The sequence below is a fragment of the Phodopus roborovskii genome, unplaced genomic scaffold, assembly GCF_943737965.1.
Source record: "Phodopus roborovskii unplaced genomic scaffold, PHOROB, whole genome shotgun sequence".
NCBI lineage: Eukaryota > Metazoa > Chordata > Mammalia > Rodentia > Cricetidae > Phodopus > Phodopus roborovskii.
Window position 1 is genome coordinate 20,615,383 of NW_026125391.1, and position 19,652 is coordinate 20,635,034.

At 40.5% G+C, this 19,652-nt stretch overlaps 1 protein-coding gene across 1 annotated transcript in view; it reads right to left on the reverse strand.

Annotated features, from left to right (window-relative positions):
• Positions 1–286: 286 nt before the first annotated feature.
• Lrpprc (leucine rich pentatricopeptide repeat containing) overlaps positions 287–19,652 on the reverse strand; it is an 82,765-nt gene continuing 63,399 nt past the window's right edge. Inside the window, exons 30-38 of the mRNA XM_051175193.1 lie at positions 18,106–18,232; positions 12,401–12,489; positions 8,875–9,076; positions 6,719–6,858; positions 6,491–6,606; positions 4,252–4,326; positions 2,515–2,599; positions 910–1,052; positions 287–552 (exon numbers count right to left, since the gene is read on the reverse strand). Of these exons, the coding sequence (XP_051031150.1) occupies positions 496–552; positions 910–1,052; positions 2,515–2,599; positions 4,252–4,326; positions 6,491–6,606; positions 6,719–6,858; positions 8,875–9,076; positions 12,401–12,489; positions 18,106–18,232 (1,034 nt within the window). The 3' untranslated portion in view covers positions 287–495. The remainder of the gene's footprint in view (positions 553–909; positions 1,053–2,514; positions 2,600–4,251; positions 4,327–6,490; positions 6,607–6,718; positions 6,859–8,874; positions 9,077–12,400; positions 12,490–18,105; positions 18,233–19,652) is intronic.

The window sequence follows — 19,652 nt, forward strand, 5'->3', positions numbered from 1 at the left end:
GTTAACAGTAGTGATTGTGGTATAAGGCGAAGCTTGTACTAACAAAATCGTGACATCAAAGGAAGTCAAAACCAAGATTTCATGTTAAAAGCTTCTAGAAACACACATGGGTAGCATTGTGGTAAGGTAGAAAGGAGGGCATAGCAGGAGCATGGCCTCTGCTCTCAGCATCTCCCAGGGAAAGCAACGCTGGATTTGAAGTTTTAGAAAGAGGAGCGAGAAGGATGGACACTAAGCAAATGCACTTACTGGTTAACAGTGTATTTACACACAAAAACCACACAAATTCATTTTCACTTGTTTATTTTTCCTCAAGTACACTTTAGAAATAACATTGACACACAGGCATAGGCACACACATCTGCACACATGCACACTTGCACTCAGACACACCCACACCCAGACACACACACATCACACACACACACACACACCCAGACACACCCACATCACATACCCACCCAGACACACCCACACACTCCAGGGCTGCTTCTCTCACAAAGGCTTTTCCCTTGCTTCTTTTAGCTGCTTCACATAAAATTCAAAGCTCTCCTGTAAGGAGAAAACAGAGATTACAGACAGTTATGAGGGAGCAATGCAGACTGAAACCACAAGGGCATGGAATCTTTGGGTTTTGTGAAAGGCCAAGTTCAAAACCATCAAATTCTCAACCCAACACAAGGGCGAAGTCCTAGCTCAAGCAGAAACAGGAGCTGCCTAAGAGGGTCTGGGAAATCACAGCTGGCTGAAGGCCTGGAACACACCTACCTCGCATTCACCCAAAGACCATTCCACTCCAGCCTACAGCCACTGCTTAGTTCTCCAGCCCTCCCAGTTTCCTCTTACACCCTTATGTCCTTAGGCACACAAACTATGGAGGTATCTTCTCTCTTGATTAAGAATACTCACAGGGGGCTCTGTGAAGGGCACTGGCTCGCCAACCTCCTTGAGCAAAGTTGCATAACGCTTCAGAGACAGCTCATCCATCGGCATGTTCTTTGCTGTCAAGTACTCATACAACTCCTTGGCAGAGGCCACATCTTTGTCTAAAACTGAAGGAGTTGCAGGAGAGAGATGAACTGCAGATGAAGGGAAGCCACCCTTCCTGCCACCAGCACCCTGTCCCCCTCAGTCTACAGACTGCCTACTCCTCCATACCCTTCCTCCAAAACCACACACTGAGGGAGAAGAGGGAGAGGGACAGTGGGAGGGGGAGGGCAGGCATTGGAAGCCTGGAGAACATTAAAGGCGCTGAAGTACACAGCGGAGGATCCACTGCATAGATGGAATGATCTCAACTATTCAGTATGAGGCTGTGTGAGGGGAGCAGGGATTAACCAGGCGCTCTTAGAGAAGAAGGGGGGTGACTATAGGAGTTGGAAGCTGAAGCTCCGCCCATTTCTCTGCATCAATCTTTGCTCCTAGATAGCCTACTCCTATCTAGGGCTCCTGGCCCTGTCCTGCTGCCCTAGCTCTACACCTTCCCCCATGTATGCCCTGCCCCCAGTAGGGACCCACTTTATGCCTTTGATACTATTTATGTGACTTGCATGAGGAGGCCTAGGTTTCAGCTGTTCTGAAATATTGCAGGGCTCCACGTGGAAATAAAGATGCTATTTAGTAGTCCTGACTGCTAAATCAATTGCTCTACCACAGATTCTTGTTTACTGAAGTGAGCAAGCCTGTGGGTGGCATATGCATGGGCCATCATGGCTTGGAAATGACAGCATTTTATCTTCCTTGTAGGAAATTCCAGACTGTCTCCCTCGCTCATGTTGACTGTCTGACAGAGAGAAGACAAGAAAGAAAAAGACTGAACTTTAAATGGGATGCGAGGTGACCCTTAATCATGGTGGAGGTAGGTGGAGGGGACCTGAGGAAGCACAGGGACGAACAGGAGCCTGCTTCTGCCTGGCAGGCTAGGGCTGCTGGTGCTGGGCCCAGCAGGGTCCTAGAGAACTTTCAGGCCTGTCTGGGAGCCCCACCCCTGACTCCGCCTATCTGAGCCACTCTGAAAGTGCACAGGGTTATTTTTTTAATGTTAAAACTATTGAAATAAATAACTTCATATGTTTCTTATAGTTTAAAAACATGGGGATGGGGAGATGGCTCCGAGGTTAAGAGTATTTGACTGCTCTTCCAGAGGACCTGAGTTCAATTCCCAGCAACCACATGGTGGCTCACAGCCATCTGTAACGGGATCTGGTGCCCTCTTCTTGTGTGCATGAAGACAGAACATCCATATACATAAAACAAGCCAGGCAGTAATGCAGAATGCCTTTAGTCCCAGCACTTGAGAGAGAGGCAGGAGAATCTCTGTGAGTTCGAGGCCAGCCCGGTCTACAGAGGTAGTCCCAGGACAGGCTCCAAAGTAATACAGAGAAATCCTGCCTAGGAAAACAAAACAAAAACAAACCTCCAATATTCTAGAGCTAAAATGAATGAGCAGTTATCTGAAATTCAGGGGGTTACTCCTTTGAGCTGAACTGACAGAAGTGAGGTTAAATTTATTACCATAGCTTTTCATGATGCAAGAATATGCTTCTCTCTTATCACGTAACTCGGGAATCAATTCTAACAAGGTCTTCAGAACTGGTGCCTGGGGAGGCAAACAAAGGTTACACACTCAGAAGACATTCACAGGCACCAACGTAATAGCACTAAGATGATTACTACACAATGGACCACTCAGCGCTCAGCTCTCACTTCCGTGTATCTCCAGATCTGATGCTAACCCAATAGATCAAACCCAGACCACTGCTTTTCATACTACTGGCATTTCATTTACATTCCTGAGTGCTTGCAAAAACAGATGTAAATAAAAACCAAAGCATTCAACACTGATTCTTCTTTTTTTAATCAACTGTTAATCAAAAAGTTCTAAGATCTCAGGGGTAAAAGAGATAATGGTTGTATTTTTGGTTTTGTTTTTTCTCTGTGTAGCTTTGCTGTCCTGGAACTCACACTGTAGACCAGGCTGGCCTCAAACTCACAGATCCACCTGCCTCTGCCTCCTGAGTGCTGGGATTAAAGGTGTGCACTGCCACCACCACCACCTGGTTGTATTTTAGCATTAAAAAATAAAAATTTAAAAAACTTCAAGAGAAAATAAGAAGATTCAAAACTTCTGCAGTGTTCACTATTTAGTCCATGAAGATGCATCTCCAGAGTTTCACTGCATCTCCAGGGTTTCACTGGGGTAGTCACCTGACTGCTGGGAGAGGCACTGTAGAAGCAGATCCTAGTTACTGCAGAGAAGACAGACGCTCCTCCACTGAGTAAACTGGATATCCATGATGAATTTCATGTATTTACACTCAGTCCTTACCTTACCAGAGCAAATTCCAGCTTAATTAACTATGGACTGCCAAGGGCACTGTGGCTAGCACTTAAAACCTCTAACTCTTTTTAGTATATTAGTCAAATCAAATCTGAATCAGCATCTTTTCTGAACTCTTTCCTGTCAGCACTGGGCACACACTAAATAAACAGGCTTCACCATTGAACTATACTCCAGCACCAAAAGAACCAGGCACCACTACCCCCCAAACCAAAATAACATAAAACAGGATCTAGTACTTAGACACACACACACACACACACCAGAGATGTGCACGCACACACACAGCCTCTCACTTTCCCTTTTTATAGTATATAAATAAAAGGAACTGTGCCAATGAGAAATTCATCTGGGAGACCAGAGCAATGTACGCATATTTGTTTTTTCTTATTTTACTTATTGATCCTAGTTCCCTCTCCCTCCCTCCCATGCCTGACCAGAGCAATTTTAAAGGCAAATGGTCTATCCACCTGATGGTCTCTGCCTTAGAAATATAGGGAAGTACCCAGCTGAAGAGAGCCAGGGATGTGGCGAGTGCCTTCAGCAACAAACCACATCCTCCACTTCAAAGGGCCTTTCTGGGAGTTCATAGTCAAAAGCTCAAGAACAAAGTACTCACTGAATAAATGCACAAACTTATATCACTCCAGGCACAACTGGGAAGCTGAGACCTGCTCTATATGAACACCCTAAAAGCCCATGCAAGTGGGGTGGAGTAAGTGGGTAAAGGGGCTTGCTGTGCAAGCATGAGGACCCGAGTTCACTGTGCAGCATTTGTCTAAATAGGCACACGCGCGCACACATGCACAAACCCCGATTTTAAAAAGAAGCCAGATAAACAGACCAGTCTCCCATTTCTGGTATTTTCAGGTTAGGTGCTGACCCACTGGGAGCCAAGCGCAACATGGTACCTTTTTCGGTTCCTGAGAGCTCCTCAGACAGAACACGAACAGAATTGAGGTTTGTTCGGCAATTGCACCACACCTCTAAAAGTAAAATAGTGTTCAGTCAATGAAGGTTTTAAATAAGCCGATCAAAGTGAACATTCCCAATAACAGCGCAGTATCATCACCACAGGAGAGCCCAGCAGCCAGCCAGGTCTGTTTAGGTATGGAGGGGAACAGGGGAGAGCTGTGCCCGGCACTGGGAAGTGTGGCTCTTTGCATCCAAGGATGAAGTTTGTTTAAAAAGAAAAGGGAAAAATTAAGCTAATGCTTCAACAACCACAGAACAAGGCTTAGGACTGCAAAGAAAGAGGAAAAAAAGAAACATGATTCCTCTCCAATTATTCTGCCAAGCATTCACAAGTGAGCTAGGGATCATAAGGTTAATTCTACATTTAATAAGGTGTCAGGGAGATAACTGCTCATTTCTTTATAAAAATTAAAATGTACAAAGCACGCTCTCTTTAAAGTATAATTACCTACACTTATGCATACAAAAGGACCGATTTCAATCTCTCCATTTCATAAAAGGCTTTCATTGCAATAGACAGCCAGTGCTTGAGAAAGAGACAAAAGTTAAACTAAAAAAAAAGTTTATATGACAGACCAGATAAATCAAGTGTCTATCCAATCTTGGATGCTTTAGTCAAATCAAATATGGCAAGACAATATTTTAGTTTGTACTCATTGCAGATGTCATCATCTAAGTTTCTAAAAGCACATTGTTCAGTCAAAGCTTTACAACACTGTCACTGTGAAATAGAAAAAGAACTTTTGCGGACTCGCAGAACATTTAACTACAAACTGATGCTTTCGACATCTGGGAATCAAGCGTTTCTCACTTTACTGCCTGGCAAGCAGGTAGAGGATGGGGCTGCAGTCAGATCGGCACTCAGCCATCAAGAGCTACCAGGCATGGCCTCGAGGATAGAGGCAGCTCTGAGCACAGCCAGGCTGCTGGCAACCCTGCCTCTATGGAAGGCATAAGGTGATGGCTCAGAAGCAGCTGAGAGAGGAAGCAAGCGCTTCTTCTAGAGAACAATCAAAAGACCATGTTCAAGGTGAAAAGCCATCACACGTGTGAATGACTAGGCAACGATGCTCACAGCCCTCCGTGGTTAACTGCAGGTGCAAGAAGAGAAGAGAGAACATTCCAGAGAGAAGAGCAATGGAGATTCCAATATTTCTATCATCCATTTCCTACAGAGAGGAATAGTAAACAAACTACACCAAAGAGTAAAAACTTCAGACAGCAGAGCAATTTGAACTTTCATATGACTGTTAGCTTAAAGGAAAATGTTCAGACATGCCTTTGAAAAATGGCTTGGGTTGTGCTGTCAAGTTAGACAAACTTGAATCTGACATGGAGTTCAAGACAATGGGTTCAGTATCGCCTACCGTATCTCCTCCTTAAGATAGCTATCACAGAGCTGGTAAGAGTGTAAGTGAATATAACACTATTTACTATCAGAAATTGGTCCCGGGCCTCAATTTGACACAGGGAGTCTACACAAACACAGTCGCTGGCAGGATCACTGTGACTGTCTGACTGCCACCTGCTGGGAAGGGGCTCCCCAGCAGTGCCTGTTTGTGTACATTGCCAGCAGCAGCTCGATCACCCACCGCTCGGGCGCACTTGGCGCAGCTTTATATTTAGAGCTCTTAAAATGGCATGAATGCAGTTGTCTCCTTTTCCTCAAGATTGCTAATTTAACTGAAAGTGTGGGCCGCAGAGACCCGCATTTGTCATTCAATGTGTCTGTGACACGTAAGTGAATAGAAGGCAAACCCAACTCTTAATACCCTTGAATAAGGCACTGAGGCTGTTTGAGTGCTCAAGTGAGAAGCTGTACACGGAGAGCAAACATTCCCTACTTCTTGTTTGCAAACTGTGTTGCCATGGTGATGCACAGTATTTAGAATATTCAAGAAAGTAGGAAATCAAACGGATTGTTGCTTGCCTTCCCTGTCTTCAAAGCATCTCATTTTCCCATCCGATGTCTATCTTAATTGCAAGGATACTTCAGTTCTACCTGGCATCATTAAAACTGGCAACCTCCTGCCCACAGTCTTGCCATGCAATCTTGATCTACACTCAAACCCAGCATTCTAGCAGGAGTGTCTTCCACCTCCAGGCTGCGGCTCACATTCCCATCTAGTCATTCTGTTTGCTTCTCAGAAGTCATAAGTTCCAGTAAGTCATTACCTCTAAGAGAGCTCTGGCTTCGTCCACCTTGCCTGAGTCCAGAAGCTGCAGGAAGAGATCAGTGACAGGCTTGTAAAGCGCAAACTGATTGGCCAGTCTCTCAGACATGATGCTCACTGTATGGAAACAGGTAAGGAAAAGCTTTCACCAGAACAGGCCATGACCCCCTTTCTCCCCAAGGAAGTCAAAGGAGCGGCTCCTACGCTCTTTAACAAGCAGACAACTTACACTTCTCTAGCGCTGTCTGCATCTGTTCTTCTATGACTTTTCTGAATAAATATGACAAGCCAAAGTATTGAGGTTCTATGGTTTGATTCTCTGATGTAAGCATGTGTTCAATATTTTCTATGGCAACATCTATGTTGTTACTGTAAAAGAAAACAAACTCAATTACAAGGAAATATTTGCTTCTACAAAAATTGCAGTCAATTTTAGGTAGATTCATGTGGGTACTCATGCAAATACTTCAGAAAAGAGGAACTATATTTACAAGCAACCACATTTGTAACAATAAGTTTTTAAAGCATACTGTATAACATAACCTAGTTATGTTAGGAGACAAAAGCCACCACTGAGAGGATCACATTATGGAGCCACTTGTTTCAAACCATGTTTGAGAAACAAGACCAAATTAGATTTGTCTTGAATATTTAATTTGATTTTGCAGTTCACTGGATATAAAATGCTATTATTTTTGCGTTATACACTATAAGGAGTACTAGTGTATGAAGCAAAGACAATACATAATATTTGGAGATTAAAAAAAAGATGATAGTCAAAAAAGTTATCTTCATGGCTAACAATCATAGAGATTTCTTTTCATCAGATACCGTACTTCTGGGGAAAGTCAGTACTAGAATCCTCAAAAAAGGACACCTTTATACTTTAGTTGGGGAGAAAAAAAGAAAGAAAGAAAGAAAGAAAGGAAGGAAGGAAGGAAGGAAGGAAGGAAGGAAGGAAGAAATTCTGTCTGCTTTCTAAACAAAGTAGGAAAAAAACCTAACTAAATATGATTATGTGAGATTTTTCTTAGGAGCTTAGGTTAAAAAAATATTTTAAAGTGAGTAAAAATATGTTTTCTGTATGATAAAAAATAATATATTGTAACTTTAAAATAAATGTTCATGTAGTTCTGACATTTTCTTATTTAAAAAAAATCTGAAACTCTATTTTGGGAAAGTTTTTTGAAATATTGTATTTTATCTATATATTGCTGATTGCCTGCATATTTATATAGTTAGAGAAAGTGTTAGATCCACACAGTTATGAGCTACCAAGTGGGTGCTGGGAACTGAATCCAGGTCCTTTGGAAGAGCTATGAATGCTCTTACCCAGTAAGTCTTCTCTCTAGGTCATGGGACATAGTTTTAAAGGTGAAAACCAAGACATTTTTTTGCTGAAAGAAATCGGAAAAACAGCAACAAAAAAGCTTGCATACCCGTACTTTGATATCACATCCATACATTCCTCTATTTCTATTAGGACTTTTTCTGAGAAAGGTTTCACTGCATAGCCCAGACTGTCATCAAGCTCAGGATCCTCCTGTCTCAGCCTTCTGAACTCTGCGATCATAGTCTGAATTATGTTCAATCTTATAATAAAGTAATGTGTGTAAAACACTAGTGAGACCAGAGAAAGGCAAATCTGTCTGTCCTTTTGCAAAGGCGACAGCTCAAGTCTGGGTGCCTTTTCTTGCTGTGGATATGTGTACTGGTGGTTGAGAAAGATGGAACCTTTTTTCTTTCTTTTTTTAAATGCTTGGACTAGAACTTGGGATCTCAGGTTTGCTAATCAGGATCTCCATCATAAAGCTATCTACACCTTTGCCTTTTAAGACAGGGTTTCTCTGTGTAGTCCTGGCTGACCTAGAACTCAGCGAGATCCACCTGCCTCTTCCTCCTAGAGTGCTAGGATTAAAGGTATGCTTGACCACTGCCCTGCAGAAATGTGTGTTTTTAACAAGTGTGCAAGTCCTGTTTCACTATGCTATTAGTGTGTTGAGACTCTAAAGAACTGCTGATTAGGAAATTAGATTGTTTTAATTTTTATAAATGAAATATTCTGATAACAAGACACACATGTGTATATACACATGTACATTATTTTATACCCACGTGCATAAGTGTACAGAAGCATAACATATACATATATGTAAGTTAGCAACTGTGGAGTATATTTTATAAATGATAAATGTTTATCATAAGATTTAATTAAAGATAAAATACATTTTAACATAATTAGTTTTAATAGTAAATAATCACATAATTAGGACTGAAAATTTCCAAAGATTGACATGGTTTCCAAAAGGTGCAAAGAACAAGAAAACATTTTAAATGTGGCTATTTGAGATAACTCACAGTGAAGACAGCTAGAAAATTACTCACTTCTTCATCTGGGCCAAAGCAGTATTATTGATGAAAACCATTTTTGAGAGTTCAATCTTGTCCAGTCCATTTACCATCTCACGAATGGCCTCTATGCCTTCCAGGTCACCCTTCAAGGCACAGGCCTGTATGAGGCGGGTAATGGCGATTTTAGAAGGTACCTGCTCCAGAGCCAAGGATGCTTTTAGAGTCTCCAGAGCCACTAAAACAGAAAGCAGAGGACAGAGTTTCTCTTAAATAACCCGCACTGACTTTAACATACTCTGAGAACCAGCCTTTAAGCATGAGCATCAAATGGCTAAATAAAAAAAAAAAAGAATTTATTCTAGACCACAGAAAATATTAATGCTTCATGAAAAATCTACTGAAATGATGCATCTGACTGAGAGAGGCGCAAAACTTCATGTAAGAAAGAAGGAAATGTTATTGAGTTCCATTCAAGGATACTATTTCATGACTAATCAAGGAAGGTGATAAGTTCTGAAAAGTACAAATAAGGACAGACTTTTTAAAATGAAAAAAAAAAAAAGATCAAAAAGACAAGAAATAAGTAACTCCTACTCATATTAATAATTCCTACATCTAACTAATCCAAAGCACACATAAGTATGAAAAACTTTTAACATCTCATATTCTTTCTTGAAAATGGTCTAAACAGGATGGAATTATACAAACCAGCCGTGCTGGAGCCATCACTGAAATTACACATTAACAGATTTATTTCACACAATTAGGCTCCTTCCAGATATTTGCTGCATTCAGTTTTCAAAGAAAATAAAGCTCACTCAATTTTTAGGCTACAGTTAAGGAGGTTTTGTTTGTGTACTTGATTATGGATAAATGAGGAATGCCTCTCTAATTTACAGTACGGTGAGATCCTTGCATGAAATCAGGTGGTAGATGGGAGGATTTGTACCAATACTTAGCATAACAATCACCTTTACTACCACTCAAGAAACTTCCAGGTTTTGTAGCAATTAAAGCACCGTAACCTAAACAAAGCTAAGGCTCTCCAGGCAGCATCCAGAAGCCTATCCTCACATGGGAAGAGAAAGGGTAGTAATTAAACAGTCTATTAAAAACAATACAGTAAAAAGCACGATCAATTTAGTCTTTTTTACTGGATAAAATATTATACTTTCAAATTTACACATGATCCAGACTATTGACTGTCAAGTACAGAAAAGGGAAAATAATTTAAAAAGCAGTAAGATGTTACAAATATATATGCACATACCGGAAAATAAAATGCCTATATTCTATTTCTAAAATATGATCCACAGACAATCAGCTTGATTGTATCTTGTGCTTGGTTTCTAAGCACATCATCAGGGAAGAGCTTTCCGAGTGAGAAGAGATGGAGGATGGTGGGTCAGTGCTGAGGAAGCATTTACTACAATGCAGGTGTGGGATTAGAAGCTGTGCTCAAAGCCCTTCCGAACCAATCGGAGGCCCAAGGTTAGAGTCACAGGACTGATTAGATGCTAGCCTAACAGAGCTCCAGGTGCCCAACGTATGGGTACAGGAAAGTGGGGGGTGGGGGACCCACGCAGTTTGTGTCTACACAAGGGCGATACGAGCACTTATGATCTAAGCCATGCTACAGAATTTTGCCAAGAATGACACCCCATGCACATCCCTCTTCCCCAAGTCTTCTCTCTCAATTCCAACATTTCTGTCAATTACTCTCTAGTAATACTGAGTATATTGCTACATAACAGTTATTATAGTCTTCAAAATGATTAGTTTATAAATCACTGTAAGATTTAATCAGCTACTTTAATGTCATAGATAAGTTTGCTTAAAGTAAAGTTGAAGGTGGGGGTGGGGAGCAGATCCAAAAGACTGAAGATCAGGTGCTCTATCTGGCTACAGAGCAAGTATGGACAGAACAGGGCCCAAACCATCCCTGCCTCAGTCTGGGGAGGCTCAGACAACGAGCGAGGGCTGGGTTGAAGTGGAAGGAGGGGTCAGAGCGCTCATGGAACCTCCATGTGTGTAAACACCTGAGAACAGACAAGACCACACCAAATATGTCCTTGTGGTTTTTATGAGATACCTAGTCAAGGCTGGGACTCAGCAAAAAGCCTTGGAGAATATTAGCTGCAAACTCTTGAAGTTAAAATAAAAAAGTCTCATTCTTATTGTCTACAGAAACATTAGCTATTTAAGATTTTTACAAGGAGCAGATTTTAATTACATCTTGGTTTCTCTGAGGCAGCCTAGCTCCTCAGCCCAGTATCTCGGCAGTCCAGGCTGGCCTCAAGCCTGAACAAGCGTCCTGCCTCAGCCTCTCATGTGCTAGGATTACAGTGAGCTCCACCATGCCCAGTTAATGTATAGAAAAAATAAAACTCACAAAATCACTCCTATTGAAAACAAAAACCTTTGAAATTTAAAAAGCAAGCCTTATTGCACCTCCCAAATACAACTCAGGCTATCCAAGACTGTTGCCGTATACATCCTGCAGAGGCTCTAGAAAGGGAGAAATAGCCACTTAGGTATTCAGCCACCATCAGTTAGGAAGACAGCTCAAGACCAGCAAGCTTAGACACTGTGAGCAACACTGAGGTTAAGCAATTATTACACAGCTTCCTCTCAGGAGACGGGAAATTGTTTGATGGTGTGCAAAGCCAGGAGCAGCATCATTATCGCAGCCTTGGGAAGGAACAAGTACCACAGTGAATAGCTCAAGAGCTTCCGACCTCAGCATCTACAAAGTGGGCGCTGTTGTAGTAGTATTGCTATACCGACTAAAATTCAAACGTAAAAGTCAATCAAAAAGCTACTTTCCTAACTTCAAGAGCCATCACTGTCCCCTTTGAGAGCTAATCTACCCCACTGGAAACCCATGGACAGCCTTCACGGAATCCCCAGCTCCCAAATCCCAATCTTCCTCCAAGTCACCTACACACCGACCTAGTGTGACATTCTCCATGTTCATTTAAAAACCCTTGACCCCAAATAAACACTGCATTGTACTGCTGTTGGTATTATGAACTATTAAAAAAGTATTAGATTAGGTTAAAAAAAAATCAATATTACAATCATTTGGTGCACAATCCCCCACACTTAACACTCAATTTAACTCATTTGCTATCTCATATACAACCAACACAACATGCAAGAAATAACTGCTGGGAATTGTTTCAGACCTCCAAAGTATGTTAATTTCCAAAGCAAAATGACTTGTGCTGTGAATTTTAACGCACTTGAAAGCCTGTACTTTCTCTCGTTCTGGAACACAAATTTTGCATGTCTGAAGAGCTGTGATTCATCTTAAGAAAACCCATCTTGTGTTAAATGGAATGGAAACTGGACTAAGTGGTCAAATGACAAGTACATTCATATTCAAGTTGTATTATAAATGCATGTACAGTAATTTACGTCTCTCAGCTACCACAAAAGGCTCTTGATAAGCAGGTAATTTGCTAAATGGACTCCTTTATCCAAGTATTCGAAGGGCGTTACAAGAAAAATCTGCAGAGGCATTAATGTGACGTAAAGGTCAAGCATTGTGACATACCTTTCAAATAATCCCGCCTAACTTGCGCTATGATGAGGAGGCTGTTGGCAGCATCGTTCAGTGTGAAGCCCTTGATGTGGGTCTCAGCGCTAAAAGAAGCAGACATTTAGAAAGGAATTACTGACATGCTTCTGATACGATAATAAATGGTTGAGCACCAAGGTGAAATTATAAAAACTACTGTTCGTATGTTAAAAATATTGCTGCAAAATATCGACCTGGAGACAGCTTTTGTGTTATCCTGTCAATGGTTATAGAAGGATAATTTTTTTTTGCATTCTGACAGATGACAAAGTTGGAAATGAGCAACAAAAGAAACAAAGTACAAGATTTTTTTTAAACAATCGGTTCAGATTCTTGAGTGCTGACATATTAGGTGACTAAAATAACCGCATGCCCTGCATTGTTCGCTGTATCCAAGCTGGATACTGCTCTCTCTCTCTCTCTCTCTCATAATAAAATGTAAAACTATTCTTCCAGCAAGAAAAATGAACATTTTCTTTTTAGTACTGTATACTTTAAATATAAACTAAAGCACATTACTACCAACACCATATCGTTTGGTTGATTAATTTTCAAATTTCTGTTATCTAGATACAGTTTTTAAAGCTTTTAAACAGAGCACAGAACCAAAACCATTGTTATGCTAAAATATAAAAAACAAACTTCCTAACTTTTTTAAAACTCCAAAAGCAAAAACAGCTTTATTTAGCACCAAATCCTTCAGGGCTAACTAAAGCCCAATAAAAAACAAACAAACAAACAAACAAACAAACCCTTAAAATCTAACTGGAAGCAGTCTGTTTGCTGCCCTGTTTGGACATGTCTAATGATGAAATTTTAGCATCCTTAATGCTTCAAGAGTTGAACTCCTGATTAGGAAATATTCACAGGTCAAAAGGAGCACGAGCAATCGCTGCTGTTTGCCTGACTGGTTCAGCAGTGGCCTCGCAGTCAATCCACCATGGTTTGCTGACACAAGCCTAAACCAGCACTGAGCATGGCACAAGAGAAGCAGGACCGCAATTCTCATCAATCCAAGAAAATCAGCCAAAGACGCCATGTCATGCTCCTCTTCCCAGTCACGTGCAGCAGCATCAAAGGCTCACCCTGCAGTCCCTGGATGAAGTCTCCTCAACTGCTGGTTTTGATTTTTTTTTTCCCCCTTTGTTCCACCAGTCAAAGCTCCCAGGTGAACAACTCATGTGAGACTACGTGCTTAGAGGACCTGCTTTCCTAACCTGCAGGATTAAATAAAAATTTCACCTCTCACACCAATATTATTATACCACATTCACTTAAGAGTATTATTTGCAGCCGGGCAGTGGCACATATCTTTAATCCCAGCACTCAGGAGGAAGAGGCAGGTGGATCTCTTGAGTTTGAGGCCAGCCTGGTCTACAGAGTGAGTGCCAGGACAGCCAGGGGTACACAGAGAAACTTGAAACAACAAAACAAAAACAAAAAGAGAATTACTTACAGTTTAAAACCAGCCTGGCATGTTAATCCTAGTACTCAGGAGGCAGAGGCAGGTAGATCACTGTGAGATCAAGACTAGCCTGATCTATAAAGGCAAGCAAAGTAGTGAGAGGAACTGTCAAAACCAAACCACCACCACCAAAATCCCAAAATTACAACAAAAAGCTATCTAAAACAAGGTTATAAATCTTGTCTCTTAACTGACAACAGTAAGCAATGAGCTTTTGGAAAACACTAAACACTAACTGTCACCTAGCACTCTCCAAGAAGTTCTCTGCATTTGTTTCAAATGTGAATGCAAAGTGGAGATTAATAATCGGAAGGAAAAAACTTCCCCCTATCTACTGTACTGCAGAAAAGGACCAATCACAAGGAAAATTAATTCTAATCTGGCAAAAAAAAAAAAAAAAAAAAAAAAAAAGCCCAGTTATTTACAGAAACCTTTGCATTGGGATTATTTAGACAACACAAAGAACTTTAACTTTGGATCCCAATCTTATTTTTCAGTTGCCAAAACAAACCTTCAGTTAAAAACCATTCCTTTCTTACAAAAGGGAATATTCTTATCTATGCTGTTCAATAGGGTTAGCCACTAGCCACAGGAAACATGTTATTTAATCATATTCCACTTTACACATTCAAACGGTCACACTGAGGCTGGTGGCTACTGGAGTGGGTTGAAGAGAATTTAGGAATTTTTTTAACTGTCAAAATAAAGAAAAAAGGGTATGTATACATCATACAGTTTACCACTAACTGCAAATATTCATCTTTCTCAACTAAAGGACACAATATTTCAAGGAAAATTCCTATTTTCTGAGCAATAAATATAGGGACTAATGTTTCTAATTTATGCCACTCACAGTGACAAACCCTGGCCAGTGAAGGGAAAACAGCGATAGATTCAGCTGTGTTTCTAGACACACAGACAGTAGACCGCTCGAGAGAGAGCCCTGCTCATATGGGCAAATGGATCTTGGCTCCCTAAGACATTCATTTAGTATTTGTTTCCAGAGACTCTGAATCACTTAAGTTAATGCCCTGGATGGACAGTAAGAATGCCAGTGTTACAGGCTATTGCAGTCTGTATGGTGATCGGCATGTAATAATCTTTTTTTTTTTAAATCACTTTTATGCTTGTGTGTGTGTGTGTGTGTGTGTGTGTGTGTGTGTGTACAGAATATGGAGGTCAAAGGTCTACTTGCTGGGGGAGTCAGGTCTTCCCTTCCACCAAGTGGGTCTTAGGTTGTTAGCCATTACCTACTGAGCCATCTTGGTGGCCCAATTGCTCAGATAGCTGATACAGAGCTGGGAGAGGGAAGAGACAGCTAGGAAACAAATCCAAAGAAGTTAATTTGACATACTTCCAGTAACATAATTAAATGGATAATTCAAATATTCCCAGTCTGGTGCTGTCCTGGAACTCTCTCTATAGACCAGGCTAGCCTTGAACTCACATAGAAACCCACTTGCATCTGCCTCCCAAGTGCTGGAATTAAAGACATGTATCACCACCTGGCTAGGCTATTGCAGTCTGTATGGTGATCGGCATGTAATAATCTTTTTTTTTTAAAATCACTTTTATGCTTGTGTGTGTGTGTGTGTGTGTGTGTGTGTGTGTGTGTGTGTACAGAATATGGAGGTCAAAGGTCTACTTGCTGGGGGAGTCAGGTCTTCCCTTCCACCAAGTGGGTCTTAGGTTGTTAGCCATTACCTACTGAGCCATCTTGGTGGCCCAATTGCTCAGATAGCTGATACAGAGCTGGGAGAGGGAAGAGACAGCTAGGAAACAAATCCAAAGAAGTTAATTTGACATACTTCCAGTAACATAATTAAATGGATAATTCAAATATTCCCAGTCTGGTGCTGTCCTGGAACTCTCTCTATAGACCAGGCTAGCCTTGAACTCACATAGAAACCCACTTGCATCTGCCTCCCAAGTGCTGGAATTAAAGACATGTATCACCACCTGGCTCTTTTCAAGAAAGGTACCCAACACAGGTTTAACGAAGGTCACAATTCTACATAATGATAAACACTGGTTCAAGGTTAAGTAAGGCATTGTAACCAATCCTCTGTTGAGGATTGGATCTTGGATTCTCTGGGTCCACATAGCTACATGGGGAAAGCAGATAGAGTGACCCTTGTAGGATACCACAAAGTCTTACCTATATGAGGAATCTATAAAACCCAACTCAGAAACAGAGAGCAGGACGGAGGTTGCCAGGGCTGGGAGGAGGGGAAATATGGAGATGATGACTAATGAATAACAGCAAGGTAAGGTGAGTTCTTGAGTCCTACACAGCAGTGCCTACAGTTAACAATACTAAGAGGATAGATCATCAGTGTAATTACACAGACTCAGAAAACCCAACAATGACAACAGCGATGAGGATAAAGGAGGTGGGAGGAGCTTTAGATGGTGATGGATCTGTTTACGGCCCTGATGCTGGTGGTGGTTTCATTGGTATATACTTATCCCCAAAGTTAATGAGATGTATACATTAAATATGTATATCTTTTAATATGTCAATCATATTGTAGAAAGACTTCATAAAAAAAAATATAAGGAAAAAAGAATATAAGCCTTTATTTTACAGGTTGTAGGTAAAAGGAGAATAAGAGAGAGCTATTCTTCTAACCACTCAGGCCAACTCCTTCTAAGATCAAGACCACAGCAGAACCATGGGAATATCTTACAGTACCCATACCTGAGCAAACACATACAAAAATGCACATCAATGGAAATCAATATTCCACAAAATGATCTTTACTATTTGAAGTGCTTTGATATTTTCCAGTCTATTTTATTGGGGGGGGGGGGGAGAGATCATTCTGCCCCACTATATAGTGGCAACTGCAGTTTGAAACTATGCCAGATCAGTGGGTCTTCCTTGAAGGGTACTTACAGCAATGAACACTCTAGAAGACAGAGTGTCATGAAATACATACGATATGGGGCTAGAGAGATGGCTCAAAAGTTAAGAGCACTGACTGCTCTTCCAGAGGTCTTGAGTTCAATTCCCAGCAACCACATGGTGACTCACAACCATCTATAATGAGATTTGGTGCCCTCTTCTGGAGTGCAGGGATACATGGAGGCAGAATGTTTAATAAGTTAAAAAAAAAAAAAAGAAAGAAATACACACGATATATAGTAAATCCACCATTAAGGGTATGCTACCAAAATGTTTTAGGTACAGGACTCATTGATTTTCTGAGATCTTTGTAAAATGCACAATCCTTGGTCACCCAAAATCAGAACCTTAGCAGTGGGCTCTGGGAAGAAGGCTCAATTGAGGCTACCAAGAGAGGGTCACTATGTACAAGCCCAGTTAAGGCATTTTTGTGTGTGTCCTTTGGTATGCATGAGTATACATTTGCATGTGTGCATAGACAGGCATGCACATGTGCATGCTGGTGAACCAACGCTGATATTTGCATCCTTCTCAGTTGCTCTCCATTTCACTTCCTGATACACAGCTCCTGCTGAACTTGAAGCTCCATCACAGCTAATCTTTCCAGTCAGCTTGCCCAGCTTCTCTGTGGGTGCTGGGGATTTGAACCCTTGTCTTCATGTTTGCACAGCAAGTACTTAACCTGATGAGTCATCACCACAGCCCCAAGATAAAGATAACTAATTTTAGTTTGGGAAGTCTTTAGAAGATTTGTGACTAACTCTCATAATTAAGTAGTTTTTGATTTTTCAAGCTCTCTTTCTTAAAAGTTTGTCTTCTACTTGTATTATTTTTCAACACAAATTCTCTTCTGTTTTTTGCCTCCTTGTCTTTTCAAATTACTTGTTTCAGAACACCTTTGACTATTATTATAAGATGGAATTCCAAAACTAGACCCTGTGGTTACAGATGACAGGTCACTATTCAGAAACTATTAGTTGTAAGCCATTAATTGAGGTGCAGAGAAGGTCTAGAGGTAGATTATTCAATTCACAACCGAGTAAATGCACAAGTCAAATGGAGTACATAAATAGGTGAGGTCTGAATGTGACTGGACTGGGAGTGGTGACAAACACTCCTATTATCCCAGCACTCAAGAGGCAGGAGGGTTGATGCAAATAAAGTCAGCCTGGAAAAATGTGAGACCCTGCTTCAAACAAAAAACTCATAAAACTAAATAACCTTTGATGCTATTTCTGTGGGCAGCTGAGAAATTTGAGGCGGTATCACTTTAAAGGGAAGATTTTTAACAGATAAATTCATACTTACAAATCTTTTACTTGCATTGCTTGTGAAAAATTGTCTTTCTTCAGCAGCAAGTTTATCAATGTGCTGTACGTTTCACTGCTAAATACAATGCTTTGCTTCTGAGCTTTGAGGAAGATATTATATGCGTCTAAAAGAGAAAAAATATAAAAGAGACTATTTTTGTAAACTAGCAAAAGCTCAACAAACAAAGCAAAACACCCCAAATATATATCTACCCACTGTTACCAGTTCTTACAGATGGGCACTGACCATGGCACCATCCTTCAAACTGTTAAGAGAAATGGCAACTGTAGGAGGTACTACTCCACTGGAAGCAGTGGTACCTTTAAGGGTTTCTTTAACAAATTATTTTTTATATTTGCCTTGGGTCAATAAATTATGTTCTGGGTAGTAAAATGAAAATAGTTCTTCTGACTACAAAAGATGATAGCAGTTTCAAAATGAATCGCAAAATACGTGTTAAAAGTCCAAATAAACCAGAGGTATAATTTAGATTGAGGGGCGCAAAAGATTCACTTTCAAGCTATCTTTAATCTATAAGTGGGTGGTTACTATGGTTCATATTTCAACACAATAGCATTAAAGTGAATATAGCCTATAATTCTAAAATTAGAAGATCAAATTATTTGGGTACGACAGGACTTATACAAAAGCATACAATTTTCAAATATACAGATATCTAACAAGTAAACTAGGCAACATTTGTTTGACTGATTAACAGTTTTATTTCACTGGTTCACAATAACTGTCAGCGAATGAAAAGATGTCACCCAAAGAGAAGTATCTACACCGTTCAGTCACTTACTTTTCTGAAATAAAATTGTTTGGCTCTAAAGAACTAACTGAAACTACAATCCACTTTTGTGTGTATAAACATATCACAACAGAGATCAGGTAGAGCTGATCCACCATAGACGGCCCTCTAGGAAAATAAAACTCAGCCAGAAAGAAACGATAGGTACAGACATGATGTTCATGACCACAAGAACTGGAAGAAACAGTGGAGGGTGTATGTACAAGTTAGGGAAGTTTGTGTTATCCCCTCAATAAAACTCAAGTGGCAATGCTCAAATCTTATTTAAAACTGAAAATTAAACTGAGAGGGAAAGATAAGATCTGAGAATATTTATATTAGTGGTGTCTTAGTGAAGGAGATCAGGTTTATGTGAATAAAAGTCATAGTCTTGCAAGTTAATCAGATTTTAAATAAGCTTTCCAATGCACAATCCCTTTTCTACATTACCAAGTGCACTGTATCAGATTTTTGTTAATGCCTACATGACCAAAGTTAGAAAAACAGGCACTCAAGAAGTAATTATTTTAGTTAATGGCTATGCCAACAGATATCTAGAATATTCAAGGGATTTGACCATCTGAATTGGGAGGAAATGACATCTTCGCCCCCTTCTTCTTTCAATATATACATCTTTTGATCATGTTCAGCCCCCCAATTTTCCTGTCTTATCCCTCTCATATTCTCACCTAATCAATTCTTCCCTACAAGTCCCAACCCTACTTTCATGCCATCACCATTGTTGTGAGAGACT